Source organism: Scophthalmus maximus, chromosome 1 (assembly GCF_022379125.1).
Source record: "Scophthalmus maximus strain ysfricsl-2021 chromosome 1, ASM2237912v1, whole genome shotgun sequence".
Taxonomy (NCBI): Eukaryota; Metazoa; Chordata; class Actinopteri; order Pleuronectiformes; family Scophthalmidae; genus Scophthalmus; species Scophthalmus maximus.
Window position 1 is genome coordinate 26224795 of NC_061515.1, and position 25976 is coordinate 26250770.

At 39.9% G+C, this 25976-nt stretch overlaps 1 protein-coding gene across 1 annotated transcript in view; it reads left to right on the forward strand.

Annotated features, from left to right (window-relative positions):
* The window catches only part of adam19a (ADAM metallopeptidase domain 19a), a 160170-nt gene that overhangs the window by 16260 nt on the left and 117934 nt on the right, over positions 1–25976 (forward strand). Inside the window, exon 2 of the mRNA XM_035637076.2 lies at positions 12823–12902. Coding sequence (XP_035492969.2) covers positions 12823–12902 — 80 coding nt within the window. The remainder of the gene's footprint in view (positions 1–12822; positions 12903–25976) is intronic.

Genomic DNA, 25976 nt, shown 5'->3' on the forward strand with positions numbered 1-25976 from the left:
ACAGTTTAAAGTATATTTGAATATACAAATATAAATGAGTGAAAAACTTTTAACAAATTTACATAACAAGTAGGGGTATAACTGTTCACAAAATTCATGGTTCGATACGATACAGTGGTGTCACGGTTCGGTATGTTTTTTCGATACAGCAAAAAAGTAGAAATGTCAGAGAAATGTCCTTGATTTTTTAAATAACAACGCAATCATATTTTGTTAAAAGTGGAAAGTGAGCAACAAAATTAAACATGTTTTTATTTTCTTACCAATGTAAAATCAAGGCTTAGCTTGTCTTCAAGGAGCATCTATAACCACTTTGATAAATACACCCAAAAGACTTGAAATAATTAATCACTTAGGGATAATGTGTTTTGTCTTTTGTCTGCTAAAGCAGACACAAGTTATTCATGTAATTTCTCTACAAGGGTATACTAGGCAGAAAAATTCAAGTCCCTGTAAGATGAAATTAACCTTTAATGATCCCCATGAGCAAAGTGGGTCACCACAGCAGCAAAGAACAGCATATTGATAAGAATAGATAGGTAATTAGAATAGAACCAGCAAATATATACATAATATGAAGGGCCTGGAGAGCAGAGAAATGTTCTGTCACTGCTGTAGACAGTCACTGCTTGTCGTTCTTTGTCCTTAACTGTGAAATTCAGCTTTAATTGCAACAAGGTTTACAGCTATTATTTTTCCACCTACAGTCTATCAGACACCTCAGTGGCCTGTGAAAGTATTGTGAAACTCCTAATAACTCTTCAAGAGTAAAATGCTCTGGGAAAAAAAATCCATTACTTGTATTCTAAAGTTTTCACATTCGTTCAAGCTGCTTTTTCTGCCTGGCATTTCACCTGCTATTTATTATAGGAGGATGAAGTCCACATGATTGTCCCTAATGCAAACGCTTTAGTGCAATATCAGCTGCATCAAGGCTTTTTGTGTCAGACAGAGGCTTAATACTGGATGAGAACACAAAATGAGGTGTGGGCCATTTCAATTTCGAAAGGCAGATGCTGTATAGATTTTGCTATAAATCGCCAAAATGTTTTTCAATTCCAGGCACATGCTAACGGTGAACAATTTGAGGGACAAATGTCCAACCTGGTTTTTGCAATTTATGTTCATGTTTCACCAATAGCATTCACTAAAAGCAAAGGGGACTCCCTGCAGCACTTGACTTTAAAAAGTAAGAAAAACAAAACGCAATTACAATAGCATAAACATTTGAGTTGTGGTGAATAGCCTCTCTGGGAAGGAGACATCCATCCCCGAGGAAAACACTTCCCATTATTACTTTGTACTGACTGAATGGACGTGGACAGTGCCGACTCTTGCGTGTAACGTCTAGTTTTAGGAAGCATGAAATGGGCTGACAGAGCAGCTGCTGCTGCTGCCTGGACTGCTCTGCTCTGACAGCCTCTCTTAAACTTCTCTCTCACACTAGAAGTCGACAGACACATCCGTTTGCAGTAAAGTGTTGTTTCGCCAAATTACACAGACATATTTTCTCTCTTAACTCTAGTGGGATGTAACCTTGCAGGCATATATCTGTCTCTGAGATCTCTGCCTAAACTACGATATAATGGTGATTAATTGAATTTCATTTATGGTGCTCACAGCGTTGAAAATTTACATTTTAGATAAACAACAGCAACATATCTTCAATCTAGTCCTTGTTACCCTGGGAATTCCATACAACATGCTGTGAATAACAGAAGAAGAGATTCCATTTCAATTCTCCAATTTTTAGGGGTTAAAGGCCCTGTGAAACTATTTCCCTGATGGGGACTAAGGGTAGGACAACGGCCGCTGCTGCTGCTGCTGCCAACACTGACAACTCAATTTGTTTTTGGGATAGGATTCCTTCAGTGTTCATGGTTCAGTGGTCGAGGGTGGGGCTTTTTTCTCAGCTTTTTTCTCTGATAATACAAGATACAAGACGTCGGACCGTGTTCATGCCTGGGAAGATCGGACCTTGTACCTTCGATACTTCTATACTACTTCCTTTTTCATGGCAAAGGATTAAACTGCACCACACCGTCATGGCAAGGGCCTCTGACGAAAACTCAGGATTTTGATAACTTTTCGTCATCCCAAAGGTGTTTAGATGACACACACCAAATTTGTAAAAAAAAGAAGTCATTTGAAATCTGTAGGAGTTTGTTAAAGTATGATGTGTAAAAATGTCCAAAAACGCGCCGAAAATTCAAAATGGCCGACTTCCTGTTGGTCTGAGGTAATGGCAACCAATGACTTTTTGTAAATATTGACATGATAAACGTGCATACCAAATTTTGTTCATCTACATCAAAGTTAGAGCTGATAGAAATGAGGTAGGGGTCGCTATCGAGCCATTTTGCCATGCCTATGCACAAGATTAATTTCACAACGCATGGCACACCTTCCCAGCACGTGTGAAAATTTTGGTGAGTTTTCATGAATGCAAAGTCAGTGCAAAATGCGCTCAGTTGGGAGGAAAATAATAAGCAACGGAGCAAGTACAAGAGGGCCTTTGCCAGCCTCCAGGCTGTCGGCGCTTGGGCCCTAATAATTGCAGTGTTGTTGTAAGGATCTCAAAGACTAATAGTGGAAACTTCTACTTCATTTCCCTCTTCAGTCTTTGTTCAGAACAGATGTAAAACTGCGTATAAAAATAATTATTCTGCCTGGCACTCTTTCTTTGATGACTCCCCAAAGTCCTAATGTGGATTGCATCATGTTGTACAATTTTCTCAGAGCCCTCCAGTTTTGTCAGTGTTTTGATTTTAACATGGGTTCAGAGCTGTGCATTAAATGTGGAGCATAAATCCAGGTGAGAGGGCTGCGAGCAGCTGAGTATCATCTTTAAAACCTTTTTTTTCCATCATGATATTTTCATGAAGCTTCCAACTTGTAGAGGGGCTGAAAAACTTGAATGTAAAACTTTCTTAAACAGGAATGTTGAACTGCCTCTCTCAAACTTTGTCCAACTCATTATTCATTTGCCTGAAAGTGGTTACAGAGGTCAGCTGTGAAACTTTGAAACTTCTCAGTGCTGCAGCCTCCGCATTCCACACAGCCAGATGTTGAATTATCCAGCAGTTTTGACAGCTATAATAGGGGGAGTACAGAGAGGAAGGTAAAGAACGTGACATGAGAATACATAAGAAACATTTAAAGGATCATCAGATAGCGCTATAGATAACGGGGGGGTTGTTCTTCTTTAGAAAATACCCAAAGTAAGCAAATTTTAACCACGACTTATAATAACCTAGTGCTGTTAACCAACTGAATTTCGTAATGCATGCAGTGTTTCCCATAGAATCTTGACTTTTGCGGTCCGTTTCTTGCGCCATACATTTATAACAAATCAAACATTTTTACACATCTGAGAGCAACAAAAGAGCTCTCTTTTCTCTATAGACAATTTTGTACATTTTAAAGTTAAATCCATCAATCTGGTGAACTTTTATTGCAATTTAGGAGGCTATATCTTTAAGAGCTTTTTGCTCTTGTAAACAATTTTTTGCTGCGGTAAAGAATTTAATCATAAACACTTTGCGCCTCATGCAAAAAACGTTCATCAGCACAAATTTGTTGTTAAACCCCATGCAATTCAAATAATTCAAATCAAACAAAAACAAAATAAAGTCTTGATTCAAGAAGACACTGATTCATACACAATTTGCTGTGATGGGGTTGTTGACAAAAAAGTATATAAAAATCCAGACCTATATGTAGAAGGATTTTTACCGAATGAGCAGTGAGCAGATGGTGGCTAGGCTCTGTCGCTAAGTCAACACCTTATGTGTCTGCTTCATAATGAAGCCCTTCCTGCTGTTTGCCAGTTGATCAGATAATTGTGAATACGCTGCAGTAGTAGGGCATGTTGAGTTTGCATTAACACTAGCAGTTGTTGTAGTAGCAGCAGTAGAAGTAACACAACAAAGGACCTCCCATAGCTCTGCACAGTAACAGCATGAGACACCACCGAGGCATCTATCTATAGCAGTCGTTCTCAAACTAGGGGGGTGAAACTCAAGTTACAAGATATATGAATATGATTTACCATATGTAGGGAAGATAAATATATATACATACATGTACATATATATACATGCGTTTTGGCTTTTGAAGAGGGGCATTTTAGAAAAAAAATTGAAAAACAGTGACCTAAATTTTTTTTTACTTGTACTGAATGAATATTTGAAAAAAGTTGCCTCCTGATGTTGGGTTGCAATGGAAATATGCCACACCAAGGACAACATGTACAATACCATGCGTCACATCAGACAACCACAGACATCCACTTTTTGGGGGAGTCATTAAGGAAAAGTGTGCCAGGGAGAACCACAGACATCCACTCTGCTCCACTCAATATTTTTACCTGCCCCTTTTCTGAAATCCTCAAATGTCACAGAAATGTTTTCCCCTGTCTGTAGCACTTCCAGGCCAAGTGCTGCTGACTTTATATGGATTCTCGTCTTATGTCATCAGCGATTAGCAGTGACCTTCGCTTGGGGGATAAAGCATTTGAACTTCCCCAACTTGAAGAAATGAGGCTGTGAGCATTTGTATTTTAGGTGAATTTACCGCAGGTTGCTGTTTTGATATCAAGCTCAAACCACAGCAGATTCTAAGGATTCCTACATTATTCAACTATGCATATTGCACACTACACCAAACGCGCCACACTGCAAATTCTGGCTTTTGGAATAAACTCTGAGCGAGAGAGCGCTTGGGTCCTGGAGCAAGAAACGTGTAGGAAGGTGTGTGGGTGCATGTTAAACCCTGAACATTTTGGCCCTTGGCTTGGCACGCTTGACATAATTTGGCCCTCGGGGAAAACTAATTGGCAAACCCTGCAGTAGGAGAACACAATGTTGATTATGTTTTGCAACAATAGCAACAACTGCCAGTGTAAATCATCCTCTGATACCAGGTCACCAAATGTCAAAGGTATGTTAGTGATCAGACATAGTGTTTGCCATGCATTAAAGCGGATTGCATTTCCACCACAGTCCAGGTTAATATTTATTGGCTTGTTTTTTTCCCAGATATCCATCCAAGCCTTGCTCTGAGATGAAATAATCAATCACACACAGAAAAAGCAATTTTATCTCATACTGACCAACTCCTTCCAAAATATCATGCATGATATCAACACCATAATTTTTCTGCAACATTAAAATATTGCAATCTTTCTCTTCATCAGCTAAACTCTTGTAATGCTGATCATTCAGTACTTTTGATCTTAAAGTCAAACGCGGGTCATCCTCTGAAAAAACCCGCACAGAGTCGGGCGCGGCTGCCGGTGGATTTTTTTAGTCTCCGCACTGACCTCGTCTCCCTCTACCCAGGGAGGCGAGCCACGGCCTCGACCATAACCCCCCTTTGACTAAGACCTCAGATCAGACGAGACAACCCGCTGAATTTAATTCTATTTAACTATTAAATTGAGGGAGCAAAAGTAGTATCGGCTCCAAATATCGGCTCAAGAAAATCGGCAGTCCGTATCGGTCATCGGCTAAGGCTGATGAAAAAAAAATCGGTATCGGCCTCGGCCCTAAAAAATCTATATTGGTCGATCCCTAGTCTCTAATATTTTCAAGTCGTTTACCAATGGATGCAGTATTTAATCAATTCCATATGTTCTAGCATCTTCTGCATGAATAATGACACCAAATAACTGTTAATCACTGCAGAATTCACCCTAGGGGGAAGATTTCTGAGGATAAAGTATATGCAACCAACTTTGTGTACACCTCTTCTTTAACCTAGAGGATTTACACACTCAAAGTCCTCATAGTAGATTTGGATTTGAAGGGCAAATTTGTTACTTGAAAAAAGGGATGACTTTTGAAGTAGCTGCCATCACAGAAGTCCTCATATTTGTCACTCTGATTACATGTTTTCATCATCTCACAAATAGTTTCATTCTATTTCAGAACAAGCTTTAGCCGAACTTTTGCAGCTAACAGTTAGTTGTCTGTTCTGTCCGGTTCGTCGTCGCACAAAATAATATACAAACGTAAGATTGTAAATGGACTGTATTTATATAGCACTTTTCTAGTCATACAGGCCACTCAAAGCGCTTTACAGGAAAGTCACATTCACCCATTCACACACATTCATACAGCGCTGATATTTACCGCGCATTTTTCTGTCACATCCATATACATTTATACATTGTCGTAAGAGCCGTCAAAGGCAAGTTAGATTTCATTGTCTTGCCCAAGGACACAAAGGCATGTGGACTGGCGGAAGCTGGGATCACGTGACACAGAATTTCACTCCGCCATAGAGTATCCCTGAACACCAGCAGCTGTCTAACCTTTTTTCAACATCAGAAAAATCTACTCCACGTATTTGCTCTGCAGTCAGTGAGACAGATCAATGGATTACTGTACAAACAGAGACAGTGCCTTTGCAGGCAAAGAGGATTCAATGCTCTTAGGAGAATAGGTGGCAAGAACATGCCAGAGGCCTGTGGTGACTGTGCTGTGGTGCCCTCCCTGGGTGACTTTGTTCATGCAGTGTGATGGACTTTCCCAGTGGGATCTTAGCTCAGTTAGACGCAAGCTAAAAGGGTAAATGACTAAGAGAGCAATCTTGCTCAGCAGGGAATTTAGTTGTGTCTTCTCAGATTTTACAGTATTGACTATCAAGCCACTTTAATCAATCTAATATGGACATATTCAACTAATCCTATATATATGAGTAATAAGCGTAAAGAAAACTATACATGGTGTACTATAATGTTGCATTCAAAAAGATTTAATGCTGTGTACACACAAGTGGAGGTCAGACTGCCCCCGATGTCACTAAACACATGACAATCCCTGGTGTGTTCAGGGATTCAGTTTGTTGGACTGAGAAATAGACTCAAGGGTTTTGCGGAATATTATTGTTTGGTTTCGAAGGTGCACGTTTTTGTATAATACACTGTGGGGAAACATTGAATGCCTTGGCTTTGTGTGTGTTTTTTCTATTTGGGTGTGTTGTTACTGGCTGTATGCTGCTCTGTGGTGTAAGCTCACAGTTAACAGGAAGAGTGCTGAATAACCCTTCCTTTGTAAAGGTCATGGTTGTTATCAATAATTCTCAAATTGTCAGACCAAGCCTCTGACTGGCACCCCAGCTCAGCAGCCATTGACTGCTACAACACATCCCCATTTTTTTTTTAGAACATTACCATTTCTACCATTAGATTCTGGTGGTGGACCTGTGATGTCTTATTGTCCCCAATAATGTGTGTCACCTTACATGCTTGGTAAATGGTAAATTGAGTGCCTTTATATAGTCTTAATGACCACTAAAAGGGCTTTCTAAGTCACATTTACCCATTTGCAAACACTATCATGCAGTGCTTATTTACGCAATGCAATCACACACTGATGCAACAGCCGTCAGGGGCAATTCGGTCTTGCTCAAGGACACATGGAATGGAGGAGCCAAGGATTGAACCACTGGGGGGGTAGCTGTGAGTCAGGAGGTAGAGACGGTCGTCCACTAACCAGAAGGTCTGCGGTTTGAACCCCGCTTGCCCCAGTGTCCTCGGGCAAGACGCTTAACCCTAAATTGCCTCTGACTGCTTTTCCGGCAGTGTATCAATGTGACAGAAAATTCGTGGTAAAAAGCAGCGCTGTATGAATGTGTGTGTAAATGTGACTTGTGCTGTAAAGCACTTTGAGTTGTCAATAGGACTAGAAAAACACTATATAAACACAGTCAATTTACAACTGTGTGTGAATGTGAAATATTACGCCTTGAGTGATTCTTGAGTTGAGACACTTTCATATGCAGATTTGTAAAATGCCCAGAGTTGCTAAACTACAACGCAAATTCTAATTTCTTTAGCAAAAAGCAGTGTACAAAACAGTCAGGCTGTCACTGACGGTTTCACCGGTTACGACGACAAACAGCATCAGCGGCAGGTCATATTAGTTGTCACCAGTTAACTACAATACGGTAAAAACAGTTCTGTTGCTGGGGTTATGTGTTCTCTGTAAACAGGTGTCTGCTCTCAACCAAGCATCATTTGTCAGGAAAGAAGCTCAACTCCTGACACCACATCCATGACTTTGTCTGTAGTCCCAAAAACATCAGTTTCAAGAGTCACATTCTGCTGTTTAATCTGTGATTTAATATTTTTGATTTAGGACCTTTAGCATTTGGAAGGAGAGGCTTTTAAAAATATTTAGTGCTACAGTATAAGGCTGGTTTAGCCAGGCTAATACTCAAATGCGTATTAGTCTGGGTAGGGAATCACTGAAATGAAAATTGTTAGCCGAATACCGAATAACCAAACACCTTTTCCTTGTTTTTTTATTTTATAAATTTTTTTTTTTTTTTTTTACAGTTTTTCATTTATTTTGCCAAGTTTTTCACCAATTACAAGAGTACATATTATAAATATTCATATAGCACTAAAAAAATTTTTTTACATTTTTTTTACACAACAAAATAAAATAAAATACTTTTTTAAAAATAAATTTCAACCCTGTCTGAGACTGCAGGAATATTGAATAATTTGTATTAAAATAAATGTCAATAATGTCTGTAAAAGTTTCACCCAAATCCAAACAGTGTAAGATACTGTAAAATGAACTGTTTAATCAAATTTATTTAATTTGAATAATCCATTGAATTATCAGTAGGTTGTGAGATCACTTGTGAAGTAACCTGCAATAACTAATTGTGTGTCAGCAATGTCATAATCTCCTGGGATGTCTAGCTAAATGTTTAGATGCCATTTGTCTTTCGACTCCAAATGTCCGTAAAATATACAAAAAGATGTTGTAATTGCTCTCTGATCGATACAGTACGTTCTTGTACATGAACCACTGGTACACCCACATCATTAATTCTTCCATCATGTTCCTGACCCCGCTGACATAATTCCAGGGTATCCAGCAGTCTGGCCATCCAGAGTTTACTCTCCCATCAGTGTCATGCAGAGTGGAGATCATTTCAGTGTTTCTGTGTCTGGCCCCTCCCGGGCTGCTGTGGGTGGGTTGATCTGGGCCTGTGGATTCAGTGTTCCAGGGAGGAATAATTAAGACACTGCTGCCGTCGAGCTGGCAGGTTAATAACCATGTTCATAGTCGCTGGCTGATTATTGATTATCTTCATTGACTCTGGGAAGGTAAACTCAAAGTTGCGCTTGTCATCACCCATTTCCTGTTTGCTCCTGGATGAAAAACCTCTTTTATTTATTTGGTAAAAAATGGAAAGAGTTATTGGCAGATGTTGTTTTGCTGCTTTCGTTTTTGCTTGGACAACTTTGTGTTCCTTTCTGTGTGTGTGTGTGTGTTTGATTCAAATGCGTGATAAACCACAGACTCTGGTTTTTATAAGCCTATTACACTCTAGCTTTATATTGCGTCTGGTTTTGTCTACCAGATGATATCAGTTAAATGCTCCCCAGAGTTGAAATGAAAGTTCTGAAAACACCTTTGTCTGTTCTCTTCATTGCTTTCCTCCTGAGATAAAATGAGTTATCTGTGATGTAGTGGTGCCCTGGCCAATGTGTATGAATCACTCTCTTTTAAAGTCAATGCTGAAGTGAGCTCATGATTCATCTGAGCTGAGTCATTCTGTTCAAATCCGTGCTCAGTGAAAATGGGAACCATTATTCCACAGAACTGCACCAGTGCTTCGACTCAAATCGGTCGTTACGAATGTCGTGACAAAACCTGAGAAATTGGTTATTTTTCATTAATTATATGGAATATTTTTTTTTCAATTCAATAATTATTTTTAATTATGAAGACAATTGCTGGTGAGAGGTTATTGTCACGTGTCATTAGAAAAACAATGGTGCAAATTTGGTTTCTGCGCTCTCAGCTGAGAAGGACCGCCTTCTCAGCTGATGTCCTCTGACCTGCTACAGTTTGATAATGAACCAAAACTATTTTAACACTTCTCCCATACATTTGTGGCAACAATATTAACACTGACCAACACACATTGATTTTCATTCTTTTTCTCCTTCTTCTACAAAGCCCCTCCTGGGTGGAACTCTGTCCAGCAGCGTGCAGTCAGGGCTTGAGTGCTTCTCCTGATCACACCCCTCTGCGAAGAAGGTTCTATCTTTATCTTAGCCACAACACACAAGTTCTCTGAATTTTCTACTCTTTTGCAGTGCTGATCTCTTCTGTAATCGTTTTTCTTAATGCAATCGAGTTGTACTTTTGACCATGGTCTTTTAGATTGAACTGACTCCTGACTAGTGATGAAAAATGCGAGGACAGATCGAGTCTGATAATGAAACATTATTTGGACGGTTTGCCAGTTTCGCCAAGTATTCATGATGCTTTTGCTGTCGACACAGTCATCAATGAGTATGTCACAAGAGGCTATAGTCGATATTCTTGTAATAGAATATATCAAATTACAGTAGAATGGAATAAACTGTGAAATGTGTCTCTCATAGTGACGAGCCTACAGTGTATTATCAGCTGAATGTGCAGCTCCCCTCAGCCTCATGGAGCTTCATTGTGAGTTTCAGCTCATTATCTCTCTGGACCACAACTTTACTGTTTTGGCTTCTTTCATAGTGACGTTTTCTGCTGCAGCAGCCGGCTCTGAGTGAATGTGGGACTGACTAAAATTAGGGATGCCCCGATCCAGTCTCGACGATTGGTATCGGGGCCGATCAATCTTTATCGAGCACGAACCTATGCCTGATCCTTTGTTTCAGGTCACCTTTAATAGGGTCTGCATGCAGCTGTGGAGCTTCAAGCGAGACCCGCGTCCCGTGACTGTCACGTTAATCACCACACAGTTGATTTGGCCTAACATCGTATTTATTTAACAGTTAGCATTTGCAATTGGCCATGATACACATTTCTCCCGACTCCGTCGTATACACTTCCGCCGCACACCTGACGTAATACCTGCGACCCACCTAGCGAGGTGCGTTCAAGTACATCTCACTACAGTGACACTGACGTGTATTTAGTTTCAAGACTCGCGCACGTACAAACCACTTGTGCACGTATAATACGAGGGAGCAGATCAACACCGCGAGCGCAAAACTTGCGAGGAGCATTTCTGCTCGGTATCGGCAGATAATCAATATCAAATGACACAGATTGGGGGCAAAAAAAAAATTGATCGGGACATCCGTACTTAAAATGAACGACAATGTTGATGTGCAGCTTCTGGGTGTGGAAATTAGCTCACCATTCAACGAAAGGCTGTCAAAACAGTCACTTCGTGTTCGCAACTTGCTTCTGCTGCTCCCAAGTGGCCAGAATATCATATGATATATTATTTGATTAATATAATTCGATAAGGAACTGAATTAAACTGCTGGTGAGGGTTTTAATGGTACATGTGATGAATTCATGAGATTCTGGTTTTGTAAACTGACTGCTACACTGTTGGCAATTCTCTATGATGTCATACAGTCTGTGAAATTAGGCCTCTTTTCGATGTCAGCTCCAGCTCCAGAGGCATTTTGAGGAGTTGACATGGTCTGGGGTTAAACCAAAAACTGTATATAATGATGAACGACATGACAGCTCCCACAGTTTTAGCCAAATCATCTCGATGGTTGTTGCATTGTCCAGGGACAGATGATGATGTTCTGGAATGAGTGCTCAGGAGAGATGTGTGTATTACTTTGAATATGATAAGTAGAAAGCTAACAAGACAGTGTTGTTCAGGGATAATGAGGGGAGGTTTTCACTAGGACACTGAATTCGCCCCGACTTGTCTGTTGTCATTCAGAAGACGAATCCCAACACCAGATCTGTCACCGTTGCCATGGTGCGTGACGCCCCCTTCTTCTTCTTGTGGCGATTCCAGCGGTGAAAGGAAGTGTTTTTTATCAGCAGCGACACTTTTTGTGTAGAAGAAGACTGCACTATGTCAGGCGTGCCTGAAGCGCATCTATAACCTAGTTTGTCACTGTGGTGATGTCACAGCCGGCCGTACACATTATCCAGTTTAAGTGGACGACCGACCTACCTCCTGAGCCACAGACGTCCAATGACTTCTTTTTTTTTCACCTTCTCCCATCATACACTGATGTAGTATAAAGATCTACAAAGTGTGCATGGGGTAGAGGCATAGACTGTACAGTATATAAAAATGGACGTAGTCACTGGGTCCGGAAAATTAAGCCAATGCGGAAGTGCCTGAAGCCTGTATTCTCTGGAATGACCATCAGAGGGCGACTCACTGTTTGCAAAAAGAAGTTTAGAAGTTTATGAGAAAATGATTCTACTTCTCACTTGATTTGTAACGCCACTAAACATTTTCCTGAGGAATTTATAGTCTCAATCTCTGCAACTAACAATTATTTTTTATTATTGAAAAATCTGTCAATTATTTTCTTGATTAATGGTTTAGTTGATTCGTCCGTAATTCCACATATTCACATTTAAAAAGCTGAAATCATCGAATTTTTACATTTTTTTCATAAAAACTACCTGAACCAATTAATCGATTATCAAAATAGTTGCTGATTAATTTAGCAGTCGATTACTTATTGATTAAGTGATGAACTGTTGCATCTCTAAACCACAACTTCTCCAATGTGAGTCATTGAAGTGGTCCAGCAGAGCCTAGAATGTGGGTGTAAATTGCATCTGCCATAGTTTTCCCAACATGTCACAAATTACTTATGTTGTAACCCTGTTTGCTTTTTCTCAATGGAATAGTGATACTACACTGTGCAGCTGACTGTGTTGGTTTCGCTGCTCTTTTTAACCTCTATAAGTGTGAGCGTTTCCCATCTGTGTTGACCTGCCTCACATCATGTAATGTTACAGTCTGTGTAAGCAGTCCTGCATCCTATTAATCTCCCTGCTGCTTTGTGTCCTCCAGGGCTAAGGACGGGAAGGACGGTGACGGCGCAGTGGCTTTCTCAAGGCCGAATCAAGAGGGAGGCGGAGACCTTGACACAGGTCAGATATCTCATCAATCTTTTTCTGACCTTTGTTTCACTGACACTGACCCCACCACATCAAAAGCAGCTAATCACTACAACTACCTTGCCTTTGGCCACATAGCAAACTGTTATAGTTTGACCAGATATGTTTCTGGTAGCAAGACTAAAAGTCTGTTAGTGCCTACAGTGCTTATTATGTTCAAATTAGTGTTCTGGTGAGGAATATTTGTCTTTTTCTCCGGGGTTTATCACAAGACTCTTTCTCAGAGGACTCTTTAATCCTCCCGCTATACATTCAAACAGCTTTATTGATGGGTATGGTTCTAGAGAAAAAACTTATTCTCAAGCATTGGAAAGCATCAAATCCACCTTGTTTCAGAAACTGGCTAAATTAACTTGTGTCGGTGATCCATATGGAGAAAATGCGGACCAAGTATTCAAAACATCAGGATAAATGAAAATAATCTTTTCCCTTTTTGCAATATCTGGAGGCAACTTGATTATATTTGTATTTATACTTGTACTTATGCACTGATTGTTTTTACCTGTTTCTGTTTTGTTACTGTATTCATACTACTAGGCATTTATGGGTTTTAGTCTCCTGGACTAGTGTTTAAGATGAACTGGACATACTTGTACCTCTTCCCCCGTGTGTGTATGGGTATGCATGTGTGTATGTTTTGGTTGGGTTTTGGGTGTTGACTTTTGCATTTTGTTTATATGCTATCCAAAAAATTCCCATAAAAAGAATCTTAAAAAAAGAAAGAAAAAAAAGTTAACAGAACCTCAGAAAACACGCTTTGTCACATCTATTCTGGTCTTCTTCTACCTGTATCGTAAGGGAACTCTTGACTATTTGATGAGATTATCGATATGGAAGCGTTTTACTCTCCTTGTTTTCAGCCACCGTATCCTCCACAGCCTCCTCACTGGTCCACATGCAGTTCCCGGTGCACTCTCACAGAGTTGGTTCACTTGTTTGCTTTTCCATGGGCCAGAGAGCCACCATTGAGCCAGGTCATTACATCTCTGTCCGTCTGTATTTGTCTCTGCATTCCCAGCAGCCCTAGAGCATTGCCCAGCATCAACAATGGTGAGCCTCACTGTCCGTTTCTCTCTTTGCTCCGTTACTCAGATGCATCCTAAGGTAACAATATTTACCACAATTTATCGTAACAGGAATCAGTTGTCTGTACTACAGACACAATTAGGCCACCCTTAATAGTACAGATTTTAGTACCCAACCCAAGGGGCCAGCCTAGAACTTTTCCAAATGGTTTAGAATGATGTCTCAAAGTTTAGGTTGGCTTTGTTGGTCATGATAATCCTTCCCCCAGTCTTCTGATAATCTTCCTCATTTTCGCTATGTTCAGGGAAAGGTTGTTGGTCTTGCACTATGCTGCTGGTAGACCGCTTCTTCTTCGGGGCCGATATCCAATACTAAAATCGGATCGGTGCATCCCTATTTAAGAGTCAAACTAAAGAGGCCAAACCTCCCAAATTAGAATTTTTGCTTGAATACCAGGATCAGTCCAAGAAATGTGGCTAGATTGATATAATATTTAGCCCAAAAAAAACTTTTAACCGGAACAATCACCACTTACTGCTGCCAAATTAAAATCTCCCCACTATCGAATAAAAGCGTAAAATGCCCAAAATGATATTAAAAAAATAGATTAATAAAGTGAGAATTATGTGATCAAATATGTTAATTACAAATCTGTCCAGACCAATTGATATCTGATAGGTTAAGAAACTTGGTACTACAAACACATTTTAGTTATAACAAAAAAGTATTGAGGTTTAATAGCCAGTTGTACAGTTTGTTAAGTACATATTCTGCATCCAGGGCATACAGCACAGCAATAAATCTTTCTTACCTGTGCTAGATAGTAGATATTACCAACTGCCACAGTACAGTCGGCCATTTCAGTGATTCTAACCTTGGTCTTTGTTAAATTAACGTTCCAAAAACTAAAGATATTCAGTTCACAAGTAATTAAATGCAATGAAATTGCCATCAAATTTTCTGATTTTCTGTCAATTGACTAACCAATGAATGGAAAGATTAGTAAAACGCCAAACCAACATCTCCATTGCTAATAGATTAGATTCAGCCTCCAGGTGTATATTTACTGTAGTTTTGTGCATGCAGTTCTGCAGTGCTATAGATGAGGATACAAGATTCAAAATCAAAGGACTTAATATGAGGTTTTGTTTTAAAACTTCTGGTTGTGTGATACCTTATGTTCCTTCCTTATCAGACCCAAATTTTATATTGTGAAACAGATTTGCTGTGTCCCCAGAATCCCTATTGATAAAGTGAGTTGAAGTGAGTTGGCAAATATAATAAAATAAGATCCGGGTTTAAGTCCTTGATTTACAGAAATGTTTGGGGAAATAAAACACCTCTTTTTTGTCAGTTTAATCCCATTTCATAATTGTTGGCCGGACACAGGGAGGACAGTGTTGAAGCACAAACCTGTTAGTGTTTAAGTATCGCAGCACATCAAGCCATTGTCGGTTCTTCCTCATTTCCTTGTGATTCACAGATGATTCGCTGCCTGGCTCAGGCCAGCTCCCCTGATGGGTACCATGTAATTGACGATAATCACTTGAGGCGTCTGAAGTGCCTCTCGTGCATCTTAATGCTTACAATAATGGGGAGGTGAAGCCCTGAAGAGAAACATAAGCACGCAGAATGATTCAGAGCCATACATTCATCTGCATACCAGATTTCTCATGCTAACCGGCATGCTAAGGAGTGGATATTGAAGCTTGACTGGCCAGTAAAAGCATTAGTTGAAATAAAGAGGGTAATGGTCAGTACAGGAGAGATCAATTGGACTAGAAAGCAAGGCTGAGGATTAAAGGTGGTTGGTGGCACATCTGATATTGCACTTGGTTGTACTTAAGACTTCTCCTTTGCATGACGAGAAGGTTTTGAAATAACTACTCAACACTCCGATTGCAATGTTCTAGGGCAGTTTAAAGGGTTCAGTATGCCTGAAACAATCTAGTTTGTACAACACGGGTGTCCAATCTTATCTAAAGCTTTTAACCATACCTACTTTTACACCTCTACAAACCTGGCGTGTGTCGAGTGACAATCCTTCAAATTCACACCATTGGCAAGGCAAATATGTAAGTTACTTTCCTGGCAGATTACTTTATAATGAAAACGGGAATGTTCTCCCACAAGATCTTGATTGTGAACTACTGTCTGATAATGTTATGAAATGCATTACAGTAATTACACATCTAATAAGCCTTCAAACTCAAGGATGCAATAGTTACGTCCGCTATAGCATTTCACTATCTCACCAGTACCTTTAACAGCATTCCCCGACCAACCTAAGCTCTAGTTTTTTCTTGAAATTTGTCCACATTGACCAACGAGATCTATAGAAGATGTTTGAGAAGCATCCATGTTTTAGAATGTTTACTTCTTTACAGCAACATCCATATTTAAATGGATGTCATAAATGTCATGGCTTCAATGTGGTGTTCTATCAGAATTGGCTTTATTGGCCAAGCATGTGAACACACACAAGGAATCTGATTCTGTTTTTGTGAAGGTGGTGCAGGAACAGGACGCAGATGCAGTGTGCAATACAAAAAAATATTTTAATTAAAGTGAAAACAAAACAGACTTGTAGTCTCAAAAAGTCCAAATAACTAAATCACTGGAGATATAAAACAAAACAAAATCACAGGACAGGTAACAAACAGGATGAACTGACAGAGGACTGGGAGCACAGAGACTAAATACCAAGCCCCGGGTGTTTCTCTCAGCCTTGAAGCAAATAAATCCTCTTGTCCACTTGTGGTTACTGCAGTGAAAAATACAAAGCGGCCCAAAAAGTATTTTTCCCATAGACTGCAATAGTTAAAGAGTCGCCTGTAAAACAGGTTGCTGCTGGTGCTGGTGCACCCATATGAAAAAGTAAGGCGCACCAGTGCAACCAATGTAAAATGTTTGTCTGGAGCCCTGACTAGACCGCTTGTTTTTCACTGGAAGTTATTCACTGGCCTCACCAGTCACTTATTTTTTACTGGAAAGGGTTTAAATTTAGGCTAACAAAGCGAGGACGTTAAAAGCTGTAACCAGCAAATCCCCTGAACCCAATGAAAAGCAGGATCAATAGGTATCAAGAGGGGTGACTATGTCTCAGGAGTGGAGGTGGAGTCGGTCATCCACTTATTGGAAGGCTGCTGGTTTTCGATCCGGCTCAAGTCTGCATTGCAATGTCCTTGGGCAAGACACTGAACTGCTCCTGATGGCTGTGCTGGCAGTGTGTGAAACGGATGTGTAAGTGACAGAGAATTGCTAGGCTATATATTGAAGTGCTGGGTGAATGTGACTTAGTAGACTTAGTAAAGGGCTTTGATTGGCCATTAAAATCAAAAAGCACTATGCTTTTACACAGTACAGAAATTAAATGAAACCACTGAATGTAATATTATATCCAGTGAAAATTATGAAATATGGTCTAAAAAATTATTAGATTATGAAAAAGTAATATATAAACATATTTTATTTTTATTTTAGAAATTAAAATAATCCTTTTTGGAAAGGAAAGTGTGTGTTACACAGAACAACATAACTTCTAGATGTGAGACAACCATGTTTATGGGACATTGAATCAAAGTTTGGTTGCAAGAAAGCTGGAAACTAGTTTCAGAAAATGCATGTTACAAATGAATTACATTCTTTGAATGTTCAGTACAAATGTCAACCCAATCCATTGAAAAATAAGTGATTGGTGAGCTTAGAATAATCATAAAAGGAATCGCAAAAATCTTAACATTTAGAAAACTTCAAAAAATTATTTGGAGTACAGCTATAGGGAAGTTTTGAATTCTGTGTCTGTTGGAAGGGAATGACCAGGATGTAAGTGTTGTTGCTCAAGGATACTATGACACAAATGGCTACCTAGGGGAATGAAACCTGCCCTTCTAGTTTAGCTTGTTCTCACTAACTGCATGTCTGGAAAGAAAATCACCAATTTTATTTTTCATTTACATTGATGACATACCCTAATCTTTAACTGGCTGCCATGTCCATCTTTGTACAAATGATGCTAGTTCATATTGTTTTTAAAATAGATGCAAACTTCCTTTAATATTCTGTAAGGTGTGCTTACAGATGTAAATCCAATAGTTAATTTTGAAAGTACATAAAACAACGTTTGTATTGTTTTCCAGAGACAGTGATGCAGTAACAGCAACCTACATAATTCCACTGAAGAGATTTCTAGAATATAATATCTTGGCATCTAAACTACAAGAGAAGATTGGTTTCCTGTTTTGAACTAGAGCCAGTTTCCCTGTGCCTTGCAGAAAGAGGATTATTGAATCAGTATTCCTGTCAGTTTTAGATTATGCTGATGTGATTTATAGGCATGCGGCCTCTTCTGTGCTCAAACCTCTGGACTCAGTGTATCATTCTGCCTTCCGTTTTATTACTGGTGATGTTTATGGTACCCATCATTGCACCATGTGCGAGAAAGCTGGTTTGTCTTTTCTATTGGAAAGACATGACTTTTATTTATGATTTCAAATAACCATCTTATATTACATTTCTTTTTATCAAACCAGTTGGTACCTGCCAAACTTCACATTGCAGGCTAAAATTGAATGTAGATAAAGTTAATTTTGAATTTAGAAAGACTGCATTAGGATTCCACATTCCACATGGAATAAGCTTTAGAGCACTTTAAACAATGTCTTTAAGTCATAAAAGATTAAGAAATGACAACAGATTTCAATTGCATTAAATAATGAGGGCTTTCTCATCGCATGGCTGTAATTTAATGGGATAAATTTGTTTAGCAATTATCTTTTGGAAAGCAGATAACTACCTTTCAACCCTTCTCCTCCCTGAGTTGACGCAAAAAGCCACACAGATATTTACTCTGTTTACTCCTTGTAGTATCCAACCTCTTTTTGTCTGTAGCCGTCTCAGATGCTGTCTTTCTGTTGCGACCGGAAGCTGTTGTAGGCACTTTCGCTGCCGTTCTGCAACTAATTTCTTCTTTTATGCAGTGTAGCAACTCGTCTGCTATCTCTACCCTTTTCTGAAAAAAAAATTAGAGGCCATGGTCCTTGGACTGATGTAAGAGTCATCCATCTGCGCAGAGCTAATCAGTAAATCTGACAGTGGCAGATGGGTTTCAAAAATGACTTTTATACCTTTTATTCATTTTTACTGTCATCCAGTACCAAACATTTGTCACCAGTTGTGTATTGGACAAACCGACACTGAAATCTTGTAGTCCTCTCCAACAGTGCATAAGAAATCCTGCGGCCTTGGTATGAGTTTTGGACAACAAATCTTTTCCAATTGTGACAGCCTGTTTTTTTAAACACTGACATCATATCTTCTTAATCCTTTGTGCCTGTTCATCTTGCTCGAGGTTGGGGCGGTGGGTGATTGTCACAGGAGATGCTGTAAAAGAGATCAGCGGCTCTCAGAAGTGGCTCCACAGGGCTCCTGAGGGGGGACTCAAACAACCAGATGTATAGACTCATTCAGCTCTAAATGAGTTCTCTGTAATTAGACAACGTATAAGATTGTCTGTTCTAATCATACATTTTCTCTCTGCACGAGTTTTACTCACATATGTTCAACATATGATGAACATAAGACTGCAAATCTGACACAAACCATGCATTAAAGCTCTTGCAGGTGGTCACATCATCAGCTCACTGCTCTGCAGAGAGCAATATTGAATTTACACTCTGAGTGCAGGCAAATATCCATCAATCCATCCATCCATTATCTTAACTGCTTTATCCCTTCAGAAGACAAACAACCATTCACCCGCACATTCTCATGTCAATTTAGAGTCTCTAATTAACCAAACCCCAATCTTCATGTCTTTGGACTTTGGGAGGAAGCCGGAGTCTTATGCAGGTAATTTGGTCTGATCTGAGACGACTGCCACTGTCGATTGTGACAACTCAATTAAATTGAAATTACTTTCCTTTGCACCGAACCGCTACTACAAGCTGAAAATTGAATTTTACTTGTATCTCAATGATCAAGCAACATTTCCCTCTAATCAAAAACAAAGATATTTTGACTACATCTAAATATACTTTAGCATGTCAAAAGTAAAAATAATCCCTTCAAGGTCTCAAACTAATCCTTTAAAAGTAATTGCAGCTCTTCATATAGCTGGTGCTTTTGTTCCTGTCCTTCACAAAAGAAATTGAAGCCAAATCAGAGGATAAAAGGATTTACAATTTAAATATAGTGAAGCGTTTTGGGTGGAGAAAGGTATGGGGAGAGAGAAGTAAACAGATGTACCATGGCAGTAAAAGAGAGCATGGATGAATCTGTTGGGAGTCTTGTTTTGATCACAGCAGGGTCGACTTTCTGAATGCCATGTAGGTAGAGTCTACAGCTGTGCTGTTCCAATAGGAGGCTGTTTTGATCAGGCTCTCTTTGGAATACAGAGACATTATCAACAATGAGCAGGGAGATGTCAGTCTGTTGGGGTTTTGTTATATTTCAAGGAGCACAAATGGAATATGACTTGTTTTCAAAGGAAATGTTTTACTTTGAATAGTAAGCAGAGCACCTTTTTTCCCGTACGCAGATGCCAAGACGTGCACGATTGTGACTCATGAAAAAAGAAAGCTTATAAATGAAGACATGGAGAATGACAAGACCATACGAGGACACAAAACAGTCACAAACAAAAAACACTACCTTGTCAAGTTCACCATGATAACCTGATCCATTTTCTCAGGATAAGTGCCTTCTTTAAACAATCTATTTTGTCCTTCAAGATAAAGGTGCAGGCTGCTCGTGAACAGAGGCTGCACATTAAAACACTGTTAACACCAACAAGGATCGAATTTTTAATGAATCCTCCTCTGTTTAATCCCGCCCATTCATCTCTATCCACACTTAATGATATCACGAGGCAACTCTGTCGCCTCAAAACGAAGGACTAAGGGATAGTCAGACTCTAACTAGAAAATCCTTCGACCTTATCCAAAACGTGGTCAATGCACCATGTGCCAATGTGTTAATTTGAGTGAAAGAAGCACTATATTTTTCTCTTCCAATTGTACTGTCTGAAAGCCGTCAATGGCAGTGATGAAATCCAAAGTATTGTCTTTCTTATCTTATTATTATTATCTCTGTGAAACACATGAACACTACACTAATGGAAGTCCTCCCATTCCTGACTAGAGCTGCAAACCCATCAATCTTATTGTACAGCGATCTCATGTTGCCCATAAAAATAGAATGGACGTTATACTGTATATTCTCTTCTGATGTCTGGACCCAGCTCTCTTCCTTCGTTCTTCCTCTGCGTGTCCTCCTGATTTCTGCGGGGGATGTGAATTGTTCTGGTCATCATGCTGGGCTGGCTTCAGTGCCTTGAGCTGGTCCCTGGTGTAAATATGTACAAACTAAGTTCATGATGAAAAAAATACAGACCATAACTGTCTGTAATAGCATTTTTAGAGTGGCTCAGTTTAACATTACTAGTAAAATTAGGTGTGAGGAAGTTAAAAATAAGAAGATTAGGAGGAGCTTCTGCAGCCACCTGCATGCAAATTTGGGATAAGGTAGTGAAGTTAATAAAGATATTTCCCTATACCTATCTTAGTATTGAGAGAGTCTGAACATTATCATGACATAGTTTGTTGTATGAGTTGGAGGACTTGTTGCAAGATACAGCATGTTCAATATCAGCATTTTATGCAACTTGCTAGATAAGTTAAAGGGACAGTACGCAATTCTAAAGCAATACACATTTTGTAAAAATCAGCAAATATACTCCTCGCGGCCTGCTAGCTGTCAGTTCTGTGTGGACCCAGGAAAAAAATAATCCAAGTTTCTGACTGTAAATCGAAACCAAAAAATTGTGCAGTCCACACCTCACAACATTAGAATGCAGTTTGTAAACATCACTCGTCAACACCTCAAGAGACGTGCTAGCGGATGGCACTGCAATTCTGCGATTTTGCCTAGTGGTTATTGCCTTGGTCTCTCATACCCGAGGTCGCGGATTTGCCAACCTTTCTCCAAAATCGCCTTCTGCCCCCTGTAAATGACACATTCATCATAACACATTCCTCAAAAATCCACAGCCAGCATTGGGTTTCCTTCAAAATGCATTCACTGTATACAAATTCAATTTATAGGAGATGGGGCTAGGTGGTTATTGTACACCCGATGATTACATCTGATACTGAGGCTGCTCCGAGCCAATTGGATATTGACAAAAAGACCCAAAACCTGTGGCAATATAGTGGAACCTCATTACATGATTAGGGCAGCTGAGGCTCAGGAGGTTGAGTGGGTCATCCACTAATGTAGGATATTAGAGCAACGTGTGCTTGTGTATGTGTGTTTGTGTGTGTGATGGAGAAACATAGTGTGCAACAAGTGATGCATGTGAACTGACGAAGTCATTCAGGCATGATTTTCTTTGGCCAGTTAAAGCACTTCGATGCTTGGGAAGTTGTCTTGTGTGTTTCCGGTTAGAACATGTCACTAAGAGGACTGGAAAAGACTTATCCACTGTAGTTAGTTAAAGGAGCAATTTCCTCCCAGGCAAATTTGGCTAAGCACATTAGTATAGTAATGTATTTTATTTGCACCAGGTTATAATAAAATAAGCATAAGTCTTGGCATCCAGTGTCGGACAAGTGCTAACAGAGAATGTGAGGCTTATTCAGTAAACAGCTCTGAAAAGAGAGTGTTCCCAGGACCCCAAAACAACAAAGTTGTACAGAAGGGGGATCTTGCATATCCCTTTTCCAAGAAGTCATCCAACTGCTGACTTCAGAGTCTGTCATACCAGAGTCCTTCCTGCCTCCAAATTCCACTCTGTAGTCCCTTTCTTTAAGCTTGAGAAAGATTTGGAGTGCACATGGATTTGAATTTGCAAATAGCCTGAACTGGCTCTGGACTGATAATCCTGTCATGTCTCATTTTGGCTCATTTATGGCATGGGTTCTGTCCCATTCCCTCAGCGAGAACCGGAAGCAGAGATCAGAGAGCAAGAGCACTCAACTGATGTAAAAAGGATTGTAACTCTTTTTTAATTTCTTGTTTTTGGCAAGAAATTATGCAATGATTTGCTCCTCATCCAGAGAACTGCAGATGGCCCAGTACTACACCTTAATTCAAGCCATAATTTTGGACTGGATTGTCTGAAAAGGATACTGAGAGCTCCCTAAGGTCTTTTGTGTGACAGGAAATTGATTGGTATTGTGTGGAGGGTATTCAACCGTAGGATGTCGAATTGGTGGGGGAAAAAGAAGTAAATGTAATATAGGTAAGAGTGATGTGAATGCTGGCTCTTGTTAGAGCAAACTGAGGTGGAGGTAATTACAATTGGCCTCTCCTTCCACAGAATGGATTAGATAAAGATTGATACGGTATTAGTGCTTTCATTTCAATTTCATTACAACAGTCTTTGCCTTTTGTGTGTGTGTGTGTGTGTGTGTGTGTGTGTGTGTGTGTGTGTGTTGGGTCTGCTTTGAAAATGATTTTGTGTTTGAACTGCATGATGTGGGGAGTGGGCGTGTGCATATGGAAGTGTGGATCAGTAAATGGTTTCACGGTGGAGCTCGATGAGAGGGAGGAAACAGAGAATCTGTCATAACGATGAAATGAGGTGACACGAGAGATGAAGGCAGCGCATTTGGCTGGAAGTCGGCGAGAAACAAGTAACACTGTATTTAATTTTTTCGACAGTAATCTGTCAAAGTCTGTAACGGAAAGTTGGATGCCGGTGGACTGTTCTTTGTAGTCACACCTGAGTATTGGTCATTCACTGAGAGGTGATCAACAATTTATGTATTTCATATTTAAAATTAAATTAAATAAACCTCATGTGACCCTATAACAGCAGATAGTCTGAATAAAATGCGGGTCTCTTGGCTGCAGTAGTTGTAATTACGAGCAGAATTGGCAGGACGTAAATGTAACACAAGGGCCTTGTTTTCTTATATTTTCAATTACCTACTGTGCTTAATTGCTACCACATATATTTCAGGATATTCTGGGTTAAAGATTTACCTGCACACTACACAATTCAGATTCATTTCCAGCTGCTTTATCTAAACTTAGGCCCTTGCCTTGTTTGCAGTGCCATGTGGACCAGTGAAACCTGACTCTTTTGAACCCCTTTTCAGGCTGTAGCAGCCTAATGCTAATCTGTTATTGATGTCTGCCACAGACTAAGGCAGGTTTGTAAATACTAATGGTGTTATGGCATGGGAGAAACTTTTCACACAGCTCTTATTGTGCCTGAAGAGGGCTAGGTAGTCACAAAGCTGTTATCAAAAGTTAAAATAGTACTGCGGAGGCACTAGTGAACTGTGCATGGAGTCAACGGTGATTGAAATTCTTGCATGTTGTCTTCAGGAATGTGTGATGACATGCTACTAAAGCCAAAAATGTAGCAAAATAATAAGGTTTGCTTGCTATCTCCAAATTAAGTACCAGCTAATCTGGCTTGTTAACCACGTGTCTTTACCGTCTGACTGGTCATGTTTGCTAAGGATATCATTAAAAGAAAAATTTTGAATGCTAATTTACAGTGGGGAGAATAAATGTACAACCGTCTCCTTCTTTTCAACTTGTTGTATTTTAAAATTAATCCTGACTCATTACAGGGCAAAAAAGCCATGGTGGCCTCTGCTGCTTTATTAACCATGATAAACAGTTGAACAGTGTATTAAGACATAAACGTTGGTAATATAAAGTCGGTAAGACAGTAGGTAAAGCTGCTTCATAAACGTAATGGGGTGATTAGTGTGTTTGTGTGCTAATCACCACCTAGCTGTGTTAATGTCAGTCGTGTGGCTGGAGGTTAATGAGCTGTTCCATATTTAATTACCAACATGATTAGCCAAATGTGGAAGCACAATGGATCCCTAAATCCGAAGCGGGTTGGACAATTGTTTTGACAAAAACCCACAACACAAGAACCGTCAACATCATCAACGAGTCACATTTGGCATTGACTACTCCAATATTCCAATACAATCTTGGCTGCTATCCCCCACAAACTTATCCACCTACTCTTACTCATCAAGAACACTGCCACACGGTTCATCGCACATTCCAAGTCCACTGAACACGTCACTGACCCTGCAGTTTCAACTGCACTGGCTCCCTGTTTCACAAACGATCACCTTGAAAATCTTGCTACTGACATTTAACGCAGGTCTACTGGCACTACTAGCCATCAAACTCGGTTGGTGCCAGAGGTTTCTCCCATGCAGCACCAAAACTCTGGAACTCCCTCCCTCCTCACATCCTCTTCCTGGACTCCATTACACAATTGAAAATTACTCTTAAACCCCATCCATTGCCTTGGCTTCATTTGTTTCCAGTTTCCTGTCTTAGTTTTAATCAATTAGTCTACACTACTTGCATGTTTTTTATATACATTCACTGGAAACCTAACCCCTGCTAGTCACAAGTGTGACAAATTGTAAAACCTCAGGGGAGAGGGAAGTATTTGAAGTATTTTTTCCGTAAACTCTTTAAACATGTACCTGAGGTTGATATCCTGGATACCGTAACCTTTGCAACTGCCAAGAGGGTCAGAGCATTACATGTTGAGAAGTTTGAGAAAATCATTACATTATCCATGACTGTTGGATAACTTCTCTTTCACCCCACCTCCTCCACGCTTCCCTCCAAATTCTGGAAGTATTTTTGGGGGATTAGTGGCTTTTTGGGGGATCAGCGCTTGCATCAAGGTAATAAATCACAGTGCAATCCAACACACACAGGACATGTTTAAATTTGTCACTTCGCCAACTCTCCGCCCGGCGTCAGCGCAGGGAGAAACACCTTTACTCTGTGTTTCATTTCACATGCTTTAGTGTTGTAATCCACTGTCTCCTCCATTCATACATCTCGTCTGGGCTCAGGATTCAGGAGTGTGTTTGAATCTGTCTGTGGTTCTTCTTGTAGTCCTTTTCTCACTGAGACCCAATGCTGCTTGAGGGTGGCGCTGCAACTCAGGGCTTTTGGCCTAGTGGTTAGCCAGTAGGTCTGACATACCCAAGGTTGTGGGTTTGCAGCCCGGCCCAAGCA